Source organism: Bos grunniens, chromosome 19 (assembly GCF_055505025.1).
Source record: "Bos grunniens cultivar Pamir isolate PY7600 chromosome 19, Bosgru_T2T1.0, whole genome shotgun sequence".
NCBI classification, from domain to species: Eukaryota; Metazoa; Chordata; class Mammalia; order Artiodactyla; family Bovidae; genus Bos; species Bos grunniens.
The window spans coordinates 25,825,661-25,847,948 of NC_141183.1; the positions used below are offsets into that span (position 1 = coordinate 25,825,661).

The 22,288-nt window shown below is 45.2% G+C and overlaps 1 protein-coding gene and 2 long non-coding RNA genes across 4 annotated transcripts; 2 read left to right on the forward strand and 1 right to left on the reverse strand.

The window, feature by feature from the left end:
• The first annotated feature begins 153 nt into the window (after nucleotides 1–153).
• LOC147351812 (uncharacterized) lies at nucleotides 154–6,418 on the forward strand. The gene is made up of 2 exons (XR_015147689.1): nucleotides 154–373; nucleotides 6,195–6,418. It is a non-coding gene; the product is annotated as an uncharacterized LOC147351812 (long non-coding RNA).
• Nucleotides 3,016–7,372, reverse strand: LOC147351813 (uncharacterized). The gene is made up of 2 exons (XR_015147690.1): nucleotides 7,218–7,372; nucleotides 3,016–3,961 (listed from the first exon to the last, which is right to left on the reverse strand). It is a non-coding gene; the product is annotated as an uncharacterized LOC147351813 (long non-coding RNA).
• On the forward strand, nucleotides 6,731–21,910 carry UBE2Z (ubiquitin conjugating enzyme E2 Z). 2 transcript variants are annotated; one of them, XM_086358068.1, is made up of 7 exons: nucleotides 6,731–7,074; nucleotides 9,200–9,272; nucleotides 11,223–11,410; nucleotides 13,698–13,809; nucleotides 16,198–16,310; nucleotides 17,358–17,448; nucleotides 19,854–21,910. In XM_086358068.1, exons 1-7 carry the CDS (start codon nucleotides 6,752–6,754, stop codon nucleotides 20,022–20,024), a joined length of 1,071 nt encoding a protein of 356 aa, XP_086214194.1. In that variant the 5' UTR covers nucleotides 6,731–6,751; the 3' UTR covers nucleotides 20,025–21,910. The 2 variants fall into 2 exon arrangements, with proteins under 2 accessions (XP_086214194.1, XP_086214195.1); XM_086358069.1 differs by lacking the exons at nucleotides 9,200–9,272; nucleotides 11,223–11,410.
• The last annotated feature ends 378 nt before the right edge of the window (nucleotides 21,911–22,288 follow it).

The following is a 22,288-nucleotide window of genomic DNA, read 5'->3' on the forward strand; positions in this document are numbered from 1 at the left end:
TCTGCCAGCATTTGGCTCCACTGTTTCATTTCCATTCTCAATTAGAACATTTAGAGTGCCTAAATGTTCTTGAATAAAGCTGATGAGGGACATGGTCTGTGTTCCTGGAGAATTTAAAATCTTAGCTCTGCTGATAAAAGGATCTTTTGGCAGGAGCCAGTGCGGGGTGAGCAGGCTCCGGGAGTTGGTGATGGACAGGGAAGCCTGGCGTGTTGCAGTCCATGGGGTCGCAGAGTCAGACACGACTGAGCAACTGAACTGGCTGAGTGCGTGGGTGAACAAACTGCTTACAGACCTCCTCACAGTATCTTCCTGTGGTCTCAGTCTGTTCAGCCAGTGTCCCACACTTGGCCGAAGTGGACTTATAACCCAGGTAAAAGAAAGCTAAGCTGATATATCCACAGAATGAACTCAAGGGTGCTGGTAGACATGACCTGCCTCAAATATGAGACCCACTTTTTGAAAGTGGTACTTAAATATACTGTAAAACTGTGAACTAGAAACAATAATTAACACCTTCCAGCTGAAGGGCAGCTAGCAAAGGTTAAAACACCAAAAAAAAATGTGAGTCAATAAGAATGAATTCAATTTACATGCAATTTAAATACAGTCGTGCAGGTATTTAGGTGTTAAGCATTCTAGGAGTTTGGGGGAATGCTGAAAACCAACAGAGTGGAAACAATACTGAACAAGGCCACAAATTATCGGCTCTGTGGGTAGACAAGCTATGTGCTGAAGAACAGGGAAAGCAAGGAGGCAAGTGTTGGTTGTAATAAAATCAGCTAACATTTGGGCACTTGCATGACAGGCATATATGTGTGTGTTAATCGCTCAGTCATGTCTGACTTTATGACTCCATGGACTGTAGCCCCACCAGGCTCCTCTGTCCATGGAATTCTCCAGGCAAGAATAGTAGAGTGAGTTGCCATTTCCTTCTCCAAGGGATCTTCCCCACCCAGGGATCAAATCTGGGTCTCTTGCATTGCAGGCAGATTCTTTACCATCTGAGCCATCAGGGAAGCTTCATGACAGGCATCAGTTCAATCGCTCACTCGTGTCTTGACTCTGCGACCCCATGGACTGCAGCACGCCAGGCTTCCCTGTCCATCACCAACTCCCAGAGCTTGATCAAACTTGTCCATCGAGTTGGTGATGCCATCCAACCATCTCATCCACTGTCATCCCCTTCTCTCTTCAGTCCTTCCCAGCATCAGGGTCTTTTCCAAAGAGTCAGTTCTTCACATCAGGTGGCCAAAGTATTGGAGTTTCAGCTTCAGCATCAGTCCTTCCAATGAGTATGCAGAACTGATTTAAGATTGACTTGTTTGATCTCCTTGCAGTCCAGGGGACTCTCAAGAGTCTTTTCCAACACCACAGTTCAAAAGCATCAATTCTTTGGCACTCAGCTTTCTTTATAGTCCACCTCTCACATCCATACATGACTACTGGAAAAACCATAGCTTTGACTAGGCGGACCTTTGTCGGCAAAGTAATGTCTGCTTTTTAATATGCTGTCTAGGTTGGATATAGCATGACAGGCATGGTGATAAGCATTCTCAAATAATAACTTTAACATCCCTAGGAAATAAGTCGCTCTATTGGTAAGGAAAATGAGGGAGGCACAGAGCTAAGGAATCCTATGAAGGTCATTCAGCTGGTCATTCAAACTCCAGAACCTGTATTCCAATCACTGTGCTGACTCATCTAAGGTTAGTGACATGCTCAAGGTCATATAGCAGACCAACAGTTTCAATCCTAGACTACCTAACATTCAATAATCATGGTCTTCTCCCACAGGTTTGCTCACCTGGCACATTGGAGGTCAGATAATTCATTGTATGAAGATGTTTAGTAACATCCTTAGTCTCTACCGCTAGATGCCAGTGACAACCATCCCCTCCCCGATGGTGACAGCCAACTGCAAAATGTCAGATATTGACAAATGTCTTCTAGTTAGGGGACAAAATCACTCCCAGTTGAGAACTATTGGTCTACCATAATCTGCTGCTTGTACTCTTAGCCTTTTCCCCTTATGTAACAAGATTGTCCACAGCAACCCAGTGATAGAACCTAAAGCAGAGCCCAGGAATTTCAGGGCCAAAGAGAAAGAACCAGACAGGTTGAAGTGGTAGCTCAGGTATTATCAAGGGAGCAACTGATCAACTGGTAATGCTGTTGTGGAAATGGAATACAGTAACCTTTTGGGATGTCAGGCTAGCATCCTTGCCAGGTCACTACCCTCGGGCAGTAATCAAGGAGCAGCCCTTAGGGAAGATGGTTGCCTTTTCCTTCCTGTGAAGTTCTGGGAACCTATTTTTTCCCAAGGGGCTGGTAAGAATTTCCTTTCATCATGGGTTCCAATCAGCTTTGAAACTGCTGGGGTTTCAGATCCAAAACAGCAGGACTGGGAATGTGGTTCGTGAGCCCATGGAACCTTAGAGTCAAGAGAGAATGTGCTCCTAGCCTGAGCCAGGCGAATAGTCCATTACCGTTGAGGTTCTTTATCTAAGGTCTATGGCCCATGGGTAGGATCATTTTGCTTACAGCAAAATATCTGAGTGGAGACAAGGGTACATCGTTCTTGGGACAGGGTCCTTTGTTTTCATTATATTCTCAGAGGAATAATGACATTGAGTAACCACTGCCTTAAGCATGGTGGCAAAGAGCACGGACTTGCGAGTTAGAAGGGAGTGCAAATCTCAGCCCTGCCATTTCCTATGAAGTTAATTTTCTCTCCTGAGTCTTGATTTTCTCAGCTCTAAAATGGGGATGAGAACAATTCATGGTGGTTGTGACAACAAAGTAAGATAATACAGGAAAATATTGGGTTTCCCTGGTAGCTCAGATGGCAAAGAATCTGCCTGCAATGCAGGAGATCCGGGTTCAATCCCTGGGTTGGGAAGATTCCCTGGAGAAGGGAATGGCAACCCAGGCAATCCCACTTGCCTGGAGAAATCCATGGACAGACCATGGGGTCGCAAAGAGTCGAACAGGACTGAGTGACTAACATTGGCCTCTAGAAGGAATCTACAAAGACCTTTATTAAGATGTCAAAAATATCACCTTTTGCAGAAGGAAATGGCAACCCTGGAAGGCTACAGTCAATGGGGTCACAAAGAGCTGGACACAACTGAGCAACTATCACTCACTCACATATGCAAATGATAATACATGTAATATATACATGTACAGATTTTTAATATACATGTACAGTATTAATGTAATATAAAGATGTATTGATATATGTAATAACAATACATATTTTCTTTAAAATTTTTAATTTAGCTATTATTACCTATAATCAGAAGTCTCAAGATACCCAGTCCAAGCTGATTTTTCTGTTTAGTCCCCAATTTACAACCTGGGTGGGAGTTCTTCATCTGTTCCTGGCACCCCAAGACAAAAGGCTAGGCACTGGGGAGGAGAGGCACGCCAGACAGCAGTGGGACACAGGACCCTGGGGAAGGACCATCTTCACGACGTATCGATTTAGAGAGGGTTGAGGCACAGCAGTGACCTAAACTCCAGGGTACTTGCTGGCCTCTGTCCTGGGGAAGAGTTTGCCAGGTTGCCATAAGTAAGGTGCTACCAAACTGCTGCCCTAAGAGATGGCTCAGTGCAGTCCAGTGTGTTGGGAAGGAGAGAGGCTTGGAGCCAAGTTCCCATCTCCCAGTTCTCCCATGGAGACTGCTTGGTTGTGTCATCTATCCCCAGAGGCCATGGGACTGGCTCCAGAAAGCACTCTTGCCCTCTGGCCAAGCTGCCAGGGAAAAGCGCCAGGTACTGCCTTGAAAAAAGTAGCACTGGACCAAGCAAAGTCCTGCTAGCCTCTCCCTGGTCCTTCTTCTTCCCAGTTTATAGGCCTTCTGGAGTTCCCTTGGGAGTTAGTGAGCTGGTCCTTTAAGCAGTTGCAGCCCTTCAGGCCTTGAGTTGATGAGTCTTTGTACAAGGCTGGCCAGCCCTTTGGAAAGAAAACAGGCATTTCTGAGGAAAAGGAAGTGATCCATGATAAGGGGAAGAGCAACTGGCTACCATGTCTTAATTTCCATTCTGTTCACCATTTCTTCAATAATCACGGACTGTCAAGTCCTGGAGATGAAGGTTACTCCATGCTTACATCCCAGAGAATGTCATGCAGTAACTGGACAGATGAGTAACCAAACCACCAAAATAAAAAGCAGTATGTGCTGTAACAAAAATCTGAGTTACTTCAGAGGATGGAGTCATTTTAAATGGCTAATTAATAATAATATTAATAATATGCCTGGGGGTATTAAAGCTTGGAAGAGAAAGTAATATTACAGCCAGCCTTGACAATGAGTAAGAATAATAAGAATTAATAATTACTGAACACTTACTCTGGCCAGGTATTATGTACATTCGTTATCACATTATCTCTTCTTTACAGCTGCCGTTACTTTATCAATATTACTGATGAGGAATAGAAGCATAGAGAGTTTAAATAACTAGGATTTTGCCTAATGAAGGGAAAGAGTATTCCAGGTAGAGAAAATCATGAGCACAGGCTCAGAAAAGGTACATGGGCAAGTGTGGTGCCAACTATTTAGACAATGCTTACCACTTTGCAAAACACATCTTAACGGGCCATACTTAATCTTCAGAAAAACCCTGAGAGGTAATAATTTATCACCATTCTACGGATGCAGAAATTGGCTAAAAGAGGATATTTGCAGAGTGCTACAGATCAAAGGTTGAACCTCATTCTTCTCTAAGGTTGTGTTTTCTGTCATTGTCCCATTGCTAATGGACCTTATACTTGAAAACAATGTCCCAGTAATAAGGAAGAGACTCACTGAGGGTGAGAGGGAAGAGACTCTCACCCATGGGCCTCTGCAGTCTGTAGCCCTGGAGAAGGTATGGAGTAGTGTTTTTCTTTGTGTGAGGTTACCCTGTGAGTTGACTTTTGATCATCTAAGTAATAACCAAGAAAAATTCTGGAATCCTTTAAAAACAAATGAAATGTATACTTTGAATAGGCAATAGACACACAGCACATATAAAAGGTACAAGTGTGTGAATATGTGTGTGTACGTATGTATGTTGCAACCAAATCATCAAGCGGCAACCACTGTTGCCAGTTTCTTGAGAATCCTTTCACAGATATTTGGGCATTTTTATTATAGAGAGGTAAAACACTATACCAACAAAACACAAAATCTGTATAGCGTATCAATTCATTTTGCTTCCTGTTAAGTACCTAAGTTTATGACAGGGCCCCTGCTAGATTCATAGATAATACATGATCTAAAGTCCCAAGAAACAGGGGTGGGGAGTAGAAAGCAACAGGTATCAAATTAGTTGTACCTTTATATACCATAATTAGTACAAGGTACAATGTGATAGTGTGAGAGAGTTCCAAGCTATAACAATATGCCACCTATCAGAAGGGACTAATAACAATACTCACTTCACAAGTTTGTTGAAAGGAATAAAGAAAACAAAGTATATAAAGCCCTTGGCACATATTAGGCACTCAATAAATGTTTTTTTTTTTCTTTTTTCTTTTTACTCAGTAAATGTTAACACAACATTTTAATTCCCAATAAATGCTGGCTATTATCATTCAGCTTCACAGTCCCTTGTTGGAAAATTCACAAAACTGTGAAGACAGGACTTCCTTTTTACAAACAAATTTGGCGGCAAAAATATAAAGTGAAGCTATTCGTTTTAGTATGAATATTCATAAATTACCAACTAGTATGAATATTCATATGCTTTCCGGCAGAAATATCAGTATGGTTACTCAGTGCTGCCCCAGGTCCCGCTAGGAGTGTTAGATTATGATCCTGTACTCTTGCTAGGAAGAAAAGGGAAGGCTTTTATTTCTTGATAGCTTGTGTTCCTTAGCCCATGTGTTTTTTCAGCTTACATATCTCAATAAAGTCCTGACAAATCCTTCCAGGATTTAAACTCACATCCCCTTGAGTCCTGCATATTCAAAGACTTGTGGGAAGAAATGCTGAGCGTGGAGTCAGGAGGCTTGATTTTTTTTTTTTTTTTTTTTAACCAAGCTTCTCTAGGTCTGTTTCAATATCCCTATGGCAACGCCTAGCAAAAGTGCCTGGCATTTAGCAGGCCCTTCATAAATATAGATCGAATAAATTCTAAAACGAGGTAGTTTTTCCACTCGCAGTTTCTGATTCCTTTCTTCCTTCCTCTTGCTTGTGTTGCAGGCAGGGGGCAATGGCAGCCCGCCCTCCGTGAGTGAGGGTGCAGGAAGGATAAATCACACAGACTTTTGGACAGGAAGGGCCCTAAGCGAGTCAACTCCTCTATTCAGCGCCTCCCCACAAAGAAGCTGGAGCCTCAATCCTCCCCCTTGCGCAGGTCTGAGGGTAGCGTTCCTAAATGTGGTAAATGGTCCTCCTCTCTTCCCCTTTCAACGATTGAAAACAAAACATTCCTCAGAGTTGGGCACCCAACCCACACCTAGGAGTTCCAACCGGCCTCAGGACCTACTCTCCCAAAGCGCGGGATGCGCGCAGGCCCAGTACACACTCTTGCCTGGCGAGCTCAGACCCCCACCCTCTCTGGAGGACTGTGGGTGGACGCTCTTGCAGAGCGCTTCTCGCTGCTCTGGGAGGGGAGGGGCGGAGCCAGCGCCGCCCGGGCCAGGGAAGCGAGGGTGGGGACACTCTGTCCCCGCTCTCGGTGGTGCAGGAGCGGGAGGGAGCAGCGGCCGCTCTGGTCGGCGGACGTGCTGCCTAGCAGTCCCGGAAGCGAAGGAGCGATGGCGGAGAGTCCGACTGAAGAGGCGGCGACGGCGACAGCAGGCGCCGGGGCGGCGGGCCCTGGGGCAAGCGGCGTTACCGGTGTTGTTGGTGTTAGCGGCAGCGGCGGCGGCTTCGGGCCGCCTTTCCTGCCGGATGTGTGGGCGGCGGCGGCGGCAGCGGGCGGGGCCGGGGGGCCGGGGAGCGGCCTGGCTCCGCTGCCGGGGCTCCCGCCCTCGGCCGCTGCCCACGGGGCCGCGCTCCTTAGCCACTGGGACCCCACACTCAGCTCCGACTGGGACGGCGAGCGAACCGCGCCGCAATGTCTACTCCGGATCAAGCGGTGAGCCGGGGTTTTTCCTCCCCCAGCCCCGGGACTCGACCTTCCCCGCCCCCCCCACCTTTTCCCACTACCACCTCCTCAACCCCCGCCTCCTCCGCGCTGCCCTCGCGGTGGCCCAACTCCAAGGCCCACGTCTTGCTTACCTGGAGCTTCGGGATCCAAGTCCTCTTTCCCCTCGCCCCACAAGCACCAAGCCCCTCCTAGCCTGTCCAGGTCCGACCCCGCCCCTCAGTAACCTCTCTTGAGCCCTTGGTCTCCAGTCCGGACACCCTCCCCCACACCACCCGACCTCCCGCCCGAAACCCGACCCTTTCGCGCTTCAGTAACACCCCCTCCCGCCCTCTGTACCGCCTCACTCCCCTCTTCCCCACCCGAGCCTTGCTAGATGCTGCCGGGAGGCCCCACCCAGCGGTCCCCTGCGTCGTCTCCTCCCGAGCCCCGTTTGTAATACACACACCGCTTGCTTTGCCCGGGCTGAGACTCCAGGCCAGTCTGGGTTTTTATTCCCGGCCTCCTCAAACCCCCTCCTCAGAGTCTCCTCCCCAAGTCTAGGTCTGTTCACCCATATGCCCGCAGCCTTCCCTTGAACCACTTTTCTAGAATCCCAGAACTGTCTGCTCTCACACCTGTTCCAGGAACTCAAGCTTCCTTCACACCCAGCCCCCACCCCTAGTCTCACTTTGGCTTGTAATATCCCACTCAAGACTTTTGTTTTCTGTAGTCTTTCCCCTGAGTCATGTGATTTACTTTCTGAAGCCAATATACCCAATTCAAATATAGGAACAAAGGTCCAAGTCCCTTCTGTCCTTATTTCTTGGGTGACTGGTCTTAGATCATATCATTTAATAGATAATGTTTTTGCGAAATTGTTTAGTGTATAGTACCTATCACAGAGGAAAAGGGAATGCTTTTTAGTTACTGTCAATCCTGAAACCTGTTTGCTGACAATCAGATTCTCTCCCCATGCCCCCATCACAGTCATCCTCATCTGGGTAATCACATTCCCCACATTCCAAGTTCCTTCAGATGTTTCTACCTACTGATTGTTCTGAAAATTAAAGAGCATACTGTGTGTAAAGTACCTGGCCCAGTGCCTGACACAGTTTGCCAACTCCATCGAGGTTGCCACCACTAACTTAAATTCAGCATTCAACTCCTGTACTCCTTTGGCCATTTTCAGCCTTCCAATCCTAACATACCTCTCAGTTCTACCAATACTTCTTTTCCTTTATTCTGTTGCTTATTTGCACTTTTTAATGTCCCTGTGTATCCTCAGTTCAGTTCAGTCCAGTCACTCACTCGTGTCCTGACTCTTTGTGACCCCATGGATTGCAGCACGCCAGGCTTCCCTGTCCATCACCAACTCCAGGAGCTTGCTCAAACTCATTGCAAGAGCAAGTCCCTAAACTTTCCAACTAGAACGTCCTTCTGTAGATAGACCCTTGCTCACAACTGATCCATTCTAGTTCATGAGTTATGACCTAGAAGTTTTCTCTCATCTTATGTAGTAATGGTTACATGTCCTCTTCCACATGTGCGATTCTCAGCAATTTCAGAGGATCCCTTCCCCAGCCTGAAGACATTTGTACCCTATTAGTCTCCTGGGCAAAAAGGCCGTTATTGCTCCCTGTTAGCTCACTTGCTTCATATAATCCACATGCCAACAACGATCTACTATGTGGTTTATAGAATTGGATTTTTAATGGAATTGATTAAGCCTTCCTAGTAACTGAAAAGTCTTCATTTAGCATTCAGGAGTAGTACCTGGGAATCTCGGAGGAGGGGAGTGAATGAAGTGCCATGTGGGAGGATGTGAGAGTAAATGGGATGTGGCTTTTCCAGGGTGACATCTGATGCCATCGGGATCTCTGAATTTTTTTCCCCCCTCTCACTACCCTCCCCCTGAGGAAACAGTGCCCCTTTGATGATAATTTGCTCTCTGCTTGCCTGACAAGTACTCCCTCAGCTGAGATTTCTCAGCCAACAAGACAGTGCAAACATTTGTGGTACCAAGCACCACCTTCTCAAACCCTGGCCTCATTGAGGTGACAACTGTCCTGCTCAAGGGATTCCCCTTTTTTCTCCTCTCCCTCACTCCCTTCCACTTCCTCTTGGTGTTATACAGGGATATCATGTCCATTTATAAGGAGCCTCCTCCAGGAATGTTCGTTGTACCTGATACTGTTGACATGACAAAGGTATGTACCTTGGTGGGGTTTGGGGAAGTTGGGGCCATAAAGTTGAAAGAGCCTGAAAGAGATTATCCAGTTCACATCTTTGATTATACAGGTGAATAAATCAAAACTGCAAGAGAGTAAGTGGCTAGCCCAAGGTCACACAGTGAGGTGGAGCAGAGCCTTGAATAGGTTATTTGTTTTTGGGGTGCCAAAGGGTTCTAGTTGGCTTGGAAAATCCCAGTTTATGCCTATTGTCCAAGCCTAACTATTAATAGGGCTCTCTTTCCCTCAAAAATGGTCCAGTTTGGGTGATAAATTATATGAACATCCTATTGTACCACCCAACTCTCCCCCTATCCTGCCATTCTTGACCTTTAAGGGTGGTGCTGTAAATCAGATGGAAAGATGGTTGGGGATGGGGCAAGCTTGAGTGAGCAGTGTTTGTAGTTGCAGGGCCTTGTTTAGGCTCCTGTCCTTACTGATCCTTTTGAATATCCCTTCCACCCCAAAGACCATTCCTGTCTTGTCCACACACAAACACAGAGAAAGCTTAAATTCTCTGGCATAGATACCTAGACTTCTCTGTCACTGATTACTCTATCTTAGAGATGAATTTTCACTTAAACTGATATTAGGAAGAAATTGGATTACATAAATCTTGTGTTGTTTAAATGAAAATTCTATCATATAAAGTATCATAGAAATTTCCTAGTATAGAAATTTCCACATGTTTAACCTAGGCAAGTCCAAATTTCTTACTGTAAGAAATTAGAGTAAAAATTCAGATTTGGTATTTTTTGTGTGTCTCTTTTGTTTTAAATAGGTTTTCCTTTAAATTGAGATTTTCCTTTTTATGTGGTTGGAAATTTTTTCTTGGGACATCTTGTCCTTAGTCAAATATCAGTGTTATATACTAGTCCCTGGGACCCCAGAGTTGATGTCATGTTGATACCATTTGAGCTTGCTATTCCGAAGAACTGAAGGCTAAAAGAAAACAAAGGATGCCACCAGGACAAGGTGGGGACTATAGATGGAGGCATTGGATTGCAGGTTCTTTTTCCTTTTGCTGTTTAAATTCTGAGCAGACTTAAGTGCCTAGGAGCCTTTGCAGATGAAGAAATATAACTGAGTCAGTTAAGGTTTTCCTCCCTTGGAGAAGAGAAATCTTGTTTGATAATCACAGCTGGAGGAAGAGAATTTAGTTCTAAGTGCTGATTTTTTTTATTATTATTTAACCTATGGTTTTGGGGGAAGTTCTGGGGATAGTCTGTGGCTCTGAGTGGACCCTGAGTTTCCCCATTTTTCTTTGTATCTTTCACACAGCTGGATGCTGCCTGAGCCACATCCTCTACAGTAGGTTTGATCCTCTGCAGAGGAAACAGATACCATAGGCCCCCATCACAAACCTCAGCTCTGCCCTGTGATTGGCACTGTTGTTGTGGCCTCCGATCCCTTTCCTCTTTTCTGCTCATCTACCTCCCCTTTGTGCTACATAACTGGAGGGTGGAGTTGCATCGTACACGTTTAACCTAGGCAAATCCAAATACTCGTACTCAGTTAAAAAGAAGTATTGATTTCTTAAACATTGCTAGGATAATATTTTACAGGTGTGTGTGATATTTTGTATGTTGGTGTTCTGTTTGTTACATAAAATGCTGATCAGCAAAGTCCAAATGGAAAACATACTTTAAGGGACACTCAAGGGTGATTTTTGGCTAGATCCAATGTTCACCCTGGGCTCTAACTTTAGAATGTAACCCCTGAGTAAGATGCCACTCCACTGTAGTGGGGGTTCGTAAAATTCCAAAAATATTAGTGTGAGTGAGCACAGGCCATTGATTCTGCATGGTGAGGATATGAAATATGGATTCAGATGAAGGTCCTGCTTCTGGTGTGGGTAGCAAGTGGAAGTCAGGAGGGTTTGGGATGGGACATCACCTCACAATTTTGAGATGGGGTTTTATTTTGCAGATTCATGCATTGATCACAGGCCCATTTGACACTCCTTATGAAGGGGGTTTCTTCCTGTTCGTGTTTCGGTGTCCGCCCGACTATCCCATCCACCCACCTCGGGTCAAACTGATGACAACGGGCAATAACACAGTGAGGTTTAACCCCAACTTCTACCGCAATGGGAAAGTCTGCTTGAGTATTCTAGGGTAAGAGGAGACTCCTAAGTGGCCAAGTTGGTTGTCAGCCAATACTACTCTAGGCCAGCCTTTATCAACCAGGGTTTCTCATCTGAATCACAGAACATGGAAAATAATTGGAATGACTGTTTCCTTAATTCTTCCCTGGATGGTACTTGATTATTATCATTCTAGATGCAAAAAACAGAATTTATGATGTACAATGGATGCCTTAGTGAAGTGGTTCACCCCGAGCAGCAGTAACACCTGGAAATTTATAGCCGTACAGAATCTGGGCCCCACCCTAGACTTAATATATCAAAAGCTCTGAGGGTAGGGCCAGCAGTGTGTCTTACAGGCTCTCCAGGTGATTCTGGTGCAGACTGCTGGAGAACCACTACCTTAGGGCATCAGGGCTTAATTCTTTTCTGAGCAGGTTGAGAAAGGCTGCAGACCCTGTGCCATTCAAGGGTGTGAATGTCTTATTTCTGAGTTTCTCGTGAGTGGCTTTGGAGGAAGTGGTGGTGGTGATGATGATTATTATATTTTAACAACTGAATAAAAAATGTTAGATTGGAAATCATACCAGATATGAAATGTTTAGAGTACATTTTTGTTTCTGGGTGATGCCAAGATTTTGTTTCATGTAGTTCTCATCCATTCCCTTTTAATCACCTTTGGGGGTTAAAAATTCAGAAAGAAAATATCTTCTAGCATATTCTGGATTGGTCTTTTTAGTGTGATCTGAATTTCCCTGAGTCAGAGAACAAGTAAAAACTGAAGTTAAGAAAGTTGCCCAGACTGGTGATACTGTTCTCTTTCTTCCTGTCCACTCCAGTACTTTTTAGGTTTGTGTAGGGAAAAGGCAGCTGAAACAAACTTCTCCTCATCCCCATTTCTCTCAAATGTAGGGATATGTTCCATGATTGTGGCAGTGAGAAAGTACTGTAAAGGAGATTGTCTTTAAAGAAGTCCTTTATCTCATTAGAGAATTGTCTGTGCTGGAAAGATGGTGATATGTGTGTCCCATAGTGGTAAGGAGATTTAGTTGTTGCTTCTGTATGGAAGCTGTTCTTGAGCATGTGTTTGTATTAAGTTTTCCTTCATTAGGCCAGTATAAAACTATTTTGAGCAAACATCAGCTCACAGTAGAAACGGGGGAAGTAAGAGGGTGTGGAGTAAAAGTGACACAGTATTGGATGGAAAGGAAAAGCAGCTACTCTGAATTTGAAAATTTGCCGTCAAGAATCAGAGGAGAATATTCCCATGCATACTTAGTTGTCCATTCACTTTATCACCATCATTCCTTTCCTCCTTAACTATAAAAAATATTGGGCTGACTTACAAAAGACATTGAAAGTTTACCCTGTTGACTTCAGTTCCCACATACTAGAAGCTTCAAAGAGTGTGATGTCTAGGGTTCCTGGGGGAGCAAAGCTGAGAAGTTGAGAGGCACTATTCCTCATCACTTACTGGCCTTTTCTCAAGACCAGCAGGGAGAAGGAAGTGGCCAGTTGACTTGAACAAGCCAGTACTGTTTTAGGTTATGTTCAGCTTCCAGCTCAGGTGCCATCTCTTCTATTAATTGAGCTAAAACATAAATGTCTTTATGTCCAAGCTTCCCTCCTCCTCCCAACATTCCATCAGGTTTATGAAAGAGCAGTAATTTTGGTGTTTCTCTGTTGTTGAAGATATTATTCATGTATTACTTTCAAATCCTCCACGCTCTCGGAGTGTCCTTTATTTCCTTTCTGTCCTTTGTCAGAGTTATGTAGTCTTCAGAGAATTTGACAATCTTTGGAGGCTTGAAAGAGACTGGATCCCCAATCATCAGTCCCATCACATGGCCTCTATCTAACCGATGGCTTCACTCCCTTCTCTGCCTCTGTGCTCAACTTCTCTCTTCTCTGACTCCATCACCACCCATAAATAAATAAGCAAGCCCTTTGAGATCCATAGAGGTTAACATTTAGACTGTCTTTGGAGTTGTTCTCTTACCTTATTTCTTTCATTTTGATGAAGGGAACCTCCCCTGTCTACTGTTTCTCTCCTAGCCCTGAGAAAATCCCTTCAAAGTTACCATGCTTGCTTTACCCTCTTTTGTGCCACTTGATAAGAGGATTAGTCAGTTGACTGATTTCTGGTGAATGAGAGGAGATGGAGGCTGGGAAATTCCAGAGTATTCATAGTGAAGGAGAAAGTGAGTCACTCACGATGGTGCTGCCAGGCCCCAGGGCACTTGTACACTGGTCTTTCTGTGTGGCCTTTCCCGTCTCTCTGCCTCACGTGCTCCCCTCCCCTCTGCTGTGTTTTGCAGTACGTGGACCGGCCCTGCCTGGAGCCCAGCCCAGAGCATCTCTTCTGTGCTCATCTCCATCCAATCCCTGATGACCGAGAACCCCTATCACAACGAACCTGGCTTTGAGCAGGTAAGGCCAGGTGGGCCCAGCTCTGCAGTGCAGAATATTGAATATAGGGTTTTAAGAGATCTGAAAGATCTGCTTGAGGGTTTTTGTTTCATTTTTGACCTGGCTCAGTCCAGTGTATTAAACTTGTCACTGTTGGAACTGGCATGTGTGTGTCTTAATAATGAATTTTTTTTCTTACTAAATTACAATAACATTATCAAGTTATTTCCATTGACTTGGATTAATCTACCATGTGGAAGTTAGTGGAGTCATTTGGAAATTGATTTCCACATCTTCCTTGGAAGGTTGCAGCCAGTGGGTTCTTCTGTATGCCTCCATTCTCCAGTATCCCTTTAAGGTGCTCCCAAGTGACTGCTGCTGAGCCAGACTTTCTTCTGGAATCCTGAAGTACTGTTACCTACAGAGCCAAAGGAGCAGTTGTTGGCTAGAGCAAGAATATTTTAGTCAGTGCTGCCAAAGAAAAGGTGGAGGAAACTCATGTTTTCCAAAGGGGGTACCGTATGCCAGCCACTGCCAAACATTTATATGTAACTTCTCACTTAATCCTCATACTACCTTTGCAAAATAAATGTTATCCCCATTTTCAGCTGAGGTAGTTGTGACTCAGAGAAGTTAGTTAATTTTCACAAGGATGCACAGATCAGGATGTAGTCCCAGGAGCCCAAAGTTTTACATTATTCCAGAGACCCTTCCAGGGTTACTCGTGAGCACAGGAAAAGAATTCCACTGATATCTCAAAGGATAATAATTCAGTTTAGGTGATTAAAACAGCTTAATTCATTTTGAAACTATTTGAGATAATGTTAACATTGGTGATTCCTTGGAGACCTAAACAAAGGGAAATACCCTTTAAGAATGAACAAAAATTATGCCCTAAGCCATCCTTTCAAACATATAGTGAATGCAATTTCAGGAGTAGTAGAAATGGAAATGGACCCCATTGGCTAACCAAGGAGCTTATTTTTACGTATTGTTTGGAAATTCAAGACATGCGTGCTAAGTCGCTTCAGTTGTGTCCAACTCTTTGCAACCCTATGGACTGTAGCCTGCCAGGCTCCTCTGTTCATGGGATTCTCCAGGCAAGACTGGAGTGGGTTGCTGTGCTCTCCTCCAGGGGATCTTCCCAACCCAGAGATCAAACCTGCATCTCTTATTTCTCCTGCATTGGCAGGCAGGTTCTTTACCACTAGCGCCACTAGGAAGCCCATGTCACTTTCAAGACGTGACTTTTATTCTTTTTGTGTGTGTGTGTGAGACTTTTATTCTTAAGTCTACCAAACATTCTTGGTTCATTGAACCCTCTTGTCTTGATGGTTTTTCAGTTTCCCAGGCAGAAAGAAATGCCAGACTCTTCATTTGTTAAATAGTTAGGTCTAAATCACTTACTTCCTTCTCCGATGACTACAGTGACTTAATAATAGGATGTGTACACCTGTTGAGTGCCACACAACTTTTAAAATCATGGAATCAGATCACAGCCACCACCCTCATTTCTCTTCCCTCCTGTTTTCTTATGGTACTTGCTATTTATCAAAGTAGAGACTGAAAATCCAGCTTCACAAAAATAGTATGTCATCAACAGGAATGTAATACAGGTCAATATTAAAACTGAACTGCTACCTCAGGGTAATAGTTAGCATGGAGTTTGCACAAGTGTTGAATACTCTTGTTTTCCTCAAAAAGTTTACAGTATCCCACATTGCCCTTGTGATTTTTCTCTGATGCACATTGGGAACTGAGATAGTAGGCTGAAAGCACGTTTCTCTTTCCTGTTCATTTTATGTTTTGATCAGGGCCAAGGCTCTCATTGATTGATGGTGGTAGGAGAGAGCAACAAGGGAAGGGTTAAAGGTTGGGATACCATGCTCTCACATTTTCATGTCAGCTCTCTAAACCAAGTTTGGAGTTTTTCTTTTGAAAATTTCAAGTTCTACGTCTGATAGATAACAGTTGATTCAATGATGGTGGCACCAACAAGCATGTAAAGGAGTTAACCGGGAAGCATCCTGCTATCTATAGGTTTTTCAGGTTGAGACTCCTAGCATCATTTATAACTTTTTGTCCCACCATTATTCTTACATATGGTTATTTCCCACTTAATCCTTTCTGCAAGGCTGTTCATTTCAAGCTTAGGGAAATTCGATGCATCTGGTTTGCTACTTATAGTCAAGTGATCCATAGCAGAGGATGGGTGTTGGTATGCATGGGGAGAGGTGAGTGGTCTCACGTACTTAGTTGCTCCTCATGTCTGCCATGTAGTGGGAAAGGTATCCTCATAGTTAATTTGCTTGGTTCATATACCGTATACTAATCTAAAGTCTCTTCCCATTGGGTTTTCTTTTTACCTGAATTTTATACTTGGATACTGTGCTATCTGTCACATTATAGGAGAGACATCCAGGAGACAGCAAAAATTACAATGAATGTATTCGGCATGAGACCATCAGAGTGGCAGTCTGTGATATGATGGAAGGAAAATGTCCCTGCCCTGAACCCTTAAGGTATGTGTAAAGAGAGCCCACTTGATACTTGGTATTCCTTTTGGAGATTTAGCTTGTTCATACCTTTGGGGCAAAGTCCAGTGGGAGATTAAAAGGAAAGATGTGGTTCATGCCTTTAAAGAGCAAGTGACCAAAGGGTTATCTAAAAGGAAGTTCAAAGAGTCTCAGTTTTGAGAGAGTGCCAGGCCTGATGGGAAAGATGTAGTCCATGCCCTCGGGGAACCCTTGTTTGATGAGGACCTGGACATATTAAAGACATGTGACTGTTACACAGCCAAATGAGATGTAGAGGACTTCATAATAAACCCATTTCTTAGTGTTCATGTCTACTTCTAGGTGTTAAAACTAGATGAACAAAGAGTTAATGAAACAAACTTTTCTAAGATTTGAAGGGGCTACTTTTATTTTTTTTAGGTTGATATAGGGTTCATGTGGCAACCCACTCCAGTACTCTTGCCTGGAAAATCCCATGGACGGAGGAGCCTGGTAGGCTGCACTCCATGGGGTTGCTAAGACTCGGGCACGACAGAGCGACTTCACTTTCACTTTTCACTTTCATGCGTTGGAGAAAGAAATGGCAACCCACTCCAGTGTTCTGCCTGGAGAATCCCAGGGACAGGGGAGCCTGGTGGGCTGCCGTCTATGGGGTCGCACAGAGTCGGACACGACTCAAGCGACTTAGCAGCAGCAGCAGCAGGGTTCATGTACAGTGTTTCAGGTGTATCTAGGAGAATTTTGAATAAGCTTTGGGATTAGGGATGGCCTCTGGAAAACGATTGGGCAAGTCATGAGTTGAGGTTGGGGTTCAGGTGATCAGTATTAACAGTCACTCTCATCTTAAAATCCTTAAAATCTAAGGGAAATAAACCATGGGCAGTCAGTGGAAAATAGAGAAAGTAATCTCTATTTTCTATTCAAAGATTTTTGTAGGAAACCAAATCTGGTCATGGGAACTCTAGCTGCTTAATTTGGCATTAAAGTTAGATGGTGAAGCGGTGGTGCCTTCCCCTCTTGTGCCTGACTTCAACTTCTCTGCTTGTTTTCCAGAGGGGTGATGGAGAAGTCCTTCCTGGAGTATTATGACTTCTATGAGGTGGCCTGCAAAGATCGCCTGCACCTTCAAGGCCAGACTATGCAGGTAACAACAGAGCCCCTGCTGCTAGCTCCGGAGACCTTACAACAGACCATTTAAACCCCCCAACAAGGGTGATGTCCACATCGTCATAGCATTCAGAACCAAAAGGAACCTGATGCATTTGAGTCACTGAGACCCAAAGAGAGTGAAGCCATCTGGAGTTAGTTCTAGGTTCCTGGCCTAAAGTAGGTGCTCCTGAGTAGAATCTGAATCATTCTACTTTCTATCCTGGAACTCCTTCCAATCTTGGTGAGCAGTCTTTTCAAACTAAGAATATCAGCCCTCTCCGAATTTAGGGATCATAGAGTCAGTTATTGGAATTTCATCCCTAGTTCAGAGGGGTGCCAAGAGAAAGGATGGTTAGGGAAACATGGAGTGTGCAGTTGTTATTGTTGAAAGATTCCTGTTACAAGGATGGTAACCAGTTGTTCATTCTCTGCCAGAAATGTGCTTCTGCTTCCAGTAAGAATGTAGAATTCAGGCTTGTTTAAAGGAAGAGGTTCTTATTAAACTAAGTTGTAAATAGACTCAAATATAAGCAATAGGTTGAGAATCCTCCTGTCCTGAAGGACCAGTCCTGTGTTTTTTGGATCCTTTACTTGCTATAGAAAAGTGGTGACTTGGCTAAGTGACTAAGATGTCATCAGGTTTTTTCCAGTTCTTTTTGGTCTGTGTTTCCACACACCCAACACCACCAGCCATGGGAGTAAATGTCCTGTTTCCTCAGGTGCTCCTCAGAGATGGTAGTTTCCCTATACTTCCTTCAAGGACTTCCTCCCTGCCTGCCCCATTTAAACTCAGAAGACAGGGCAAGTTCAAGGTTGACTTGTTCCTGAAACTTTTCTAAGGGTACATTGAGGATACTGCATGCTGTAGCTTGTTCCCCATCAGGAATTCTCTTTGCTGGCATCTAGCAGTATTTCTAATAGTCTGTGAAGGAAAAACAATTTCTGATGAGGGAAGGGCAGGAAAAACAGCATCTGGGGAAGAGGAGAGTGGGTGGAAATGGAGCCAGTGATGAAAGGAGGAAGATTTGAGAAATTGACAGCTCCAGATTAAGTGTGAAGTTCAGCCTCTGGGGACCATAACCCTCACATGTGGAAAATGCAAGCTGTAGTCTCGAGACTGCTTTCCATCCACTGGCCCCAATCGTGAGGGTAGTGTGTGTACAGAAGTGTGGCCGGAGTTTATGTGGGAGAGGCAGGCGTTATGTGAGAGGAAGGAGCATATACTTTTTTGTAACTGCCAAGGAAAGAGGTCTCCATTTGTGTAAACTTTGGCCCAGCTACATTGCTGCCATAATCCCTATTTAGCATTTTTAATTCCTTTTTTATATTCTCCACCCCATCCATAGTTATTTTTGAGACTTTAAGGACAGTTATCCCCTTTCCACATGATGTTTGGTGATCTTTGATCTTGAATGACAAGAACTGGCTGCTGCTGCTGCTGCTAAGTTGCTTTAGTCATGTCCGACTCTGTGCGACCCCATAGACGGCAGCCTACCAGGCTCCGCCGTCCCTGGGATTCTCCAGGCAAGAACACTGAAGTGGGTTGCCATTTCCTTCTCCAATGCATGAAAGTGAAAGTGAAGTCGCTCAGTCGTGCCCGACTCTTAGCGACCACATGGACTGCAGCCTACCAGGCTCCTCCATCCATGGGATTTTCCAGGCAAGAGTACTGGAGTGGGTTGCCATTGCATTCCCTGGACAAGGACTGGAGTGATGCCCAAAAGTCGGGACAGGAACGTGGTGACTAATCCCTGGGGAGGAGGGCAGGTTCTTATCCAGAAGTCAGAATTCCTGAGTTCTCTACCTGCCTGTGATCTTAGAAAAGTAAATTTCCCTTTTGAGTATAGGGAATGAAGGACAGTTTTTCCCTTGTATAGTTTGTATGAAAGTGAAGTGTTAGTCACTCGGTCCAACTCTGCGACCCCCATGGACTGTAGCCCACCAGGCTTTTCTGTCCATGGGATTTCCCAAACAAGAATACTGGAGTGGGTTGCGATTTTCTTCTCCAGGGGATCATCTGACCCAGAGATCGAACCCAGGTCTCCTGCATTACAGGCGGACTCTACCATCTAAGCCACAGAGAACCTCTCATAGTTTTATGAGGTTACATTGAAAACATCGCCATACTTAATGATTCAGTCCTCGTCTTGAATTTCTCTTCTCTCCTCCTGTTAGTGTGTCCCCCTTTTGCATGTTTGCTTGCTTTTGGGGAATGCAAACACGTTTTAATGTTAGCCCAAGCCAGACCTGTCTGGTTGTTGAACATGCCACAATATTCCTTCCTCTTTCCCCATGCTCAGAAGTTGAGTGTGTACTTCATGTGGGCCTAAAGCTGTCTCTCTAGGGTGAGCCACCCAGACTTGAATCTTCCTTCCCGATTGTCTCCTTTCCCCCCCACAGGACCCTTTTGGAGAGAAACGGGGCCACTTTGACTACCAGTCCCTCTTGATGCGCCTGGGACTGATTCGTCAGAAAGTGCTGGAGAGGCTCCATAATGAGAACACCGAAATGGACTCTGATAGCAGCTCATCTGGGACAGAGACAGACCTGCACGGGAGCCTGAGGGTTTAGACCCTGCTTCCCTCTCCCCTCCCCCAACTCGAGAGTCCCAGCAAAGTCCCTTTCCCCCACCCCAGAGATGGAGAGGCACTGTGTATCTCCCTCCAAATGTGACGCCATCCTGCAAGATGGCAAGAACCAAGCAAGCTCGGATCCCAGGGTGTGGGAGAGGGGAGGCTGTTTCTGATCTGACCTCCTTGGCTCTCGAGCATCTGGGACTGTGTTCATCCCGAATCAGGGGCCAAGGTACCTATGCAGAAGCACCTAGGGCGACGGCCTCTGGCAAAAAAAACAAAACCAACACACCTCTCCACAGGGCCAGCTCCTTAGGGACAGGTGGGAGATGGAAACTGCAATTCCTAGAGGGAGTGTTCCCAAAAGATTTATGGGGATATCTGGAAGGGAGCTTGGGGTGGGGGGCTGTCTGTGACACTTCAGCAGTCTGGGTGGTTATCTGTCTGTCTGTCTGCAGTCTTGAAGCAGGGCTCCCCAGTACCCTTTTCCTCCCTGCCTCTACCCCCATTATTTCCCATGGGCCAGCATAAAAGTTTTTCCTAATTTATAGTCACTGTTCTAGACAGACCAAAGAGAAGGAACAGTGGTGGAGTCTAGGCTGCTGATGAGTAAGCTTTACCTAGCACCTGAGCACCTTTCTCCTGTGTCCCCCATTCCCTCACCCATTTTAGATTTAAGACAGAAGGCAAATGTGACTGGGACTGAACCAAGGTCGTGGTAAAGCCTGCACAGGCACCGTAAGAAGCTGAAAATGCCATTTGTTCCCACAATCACTGATTAGAAAAGGCCCCAACACAAGCAGCTGCTGTGTGTATGGGATTAGAGCCACTACGTAAAATAGTCTCTTTAACAGATTTTTCATAAATACTAGTCACAATGAGGGTATTTCTCCAGGGGGTGGGATACAGAGAGGAGGCTGATGCTAGTCCTGTTGTATTTTGTTTGGCTGTCCTTGTGTATTCTCACTTCAGCCTGTAGTCTCACCTCCTCACTTCAAAGCCCAGGGAGTTGTGGGGAACGAGGGTAGCCAATGGCAGAGGGGATGGGGGCTGGGACTCTGCAGACTCCTCCCCTTCTCCACCCCCCTCACCTCCAGCTGCTCTGTCACTGACTGATGGGTGTTTCCCTGGCTGTGTTGCTTCTCTTATCTGTATTTAGCTGCAGTGATCCTTTAGCTGGTTGGCTCAGAAAAATGTGCTTTAGGTGTCCTGTGATACTGGGCATCAAGGGAACCCATCCTTCCCGGTTTTGATGTATTCTCCTGTACTTTCCAGATTCTTACTGTTAGGGCTCCCAGTGGGCTAACAGTGAGCCGCATGACACAGGGCCTCAGTCAGTATCCAGCCACATGTAAAGGGGAGGATACTGGTAATTCGTACCTGCTCTGCCCGCTGCTAGGGAGGCCTCTGCCTTGTGGATCATGGGACCTCCCAGGGGTGGGGGGTGGGAGGGTGGGCACAATGGAGAATGTCCTACTTGGGAGGGCAGGAAGAAAAACTGGACAGTAAGTGGGCTTGGGGGATGGAGGTTTAGCTTAGTACCTAAAGGCTGGGTCTTTTCACAAGGAGACTCAAAAAGGGACCCTGCTTCTAATTTTCCCTCTTCCATTCCCAGCGCTAGTACAGGGCTTGGAAGAATGCCCTTGGTCTGTTGGTCCAGTGTCATCTGTCATCCATTTAAGTGTTCCCACTTTCAAGTGACAATCCTCCTTGGCCCTGCCATGAGCAGAGCATGTCTGGCATACCAGCCTGACTTTTACGCCCTAAATCTTGAGTTGAGGAATATATATGCACAGGAGTCAAAGAGATGTCTTTATATCTGACTGTATATAAATGAATTTTTTTTTTTTCCTTTTTGGTGCAATAAAGTTTGTTTTGGCAGAAGGAGGAAGCGCCTGTGGGTGTGGGAGGGTTTGTATAAAAGGAAGAATGTGATCATTTTGACAAACTTTTCACCTAGGCCTGAAACTGTCGGATAAAGATAGTGCTCATCGGAAGCCAGAAACTTGGGTTACGTGATATGGTGTGGAAGCAGAACTGCTAGTGACAAGAAGTTTCCATCCATCAGAAATACAGTCCTTTTTTTGAGGCTGTAACTTTGGCAGGCAAGGAGAGGAATGCCACCTTGGTCTCAGTTGCTTCCAAAGAAATACCTATTCTGGAAGTGAACATGTCCTAAAGGACAGGCAGAGCTAGAGACAGGCTCAGACTATATATCCCCTTGGTAAGGGAAAGGTGTGTCAATGTGGATATCCCAAACCA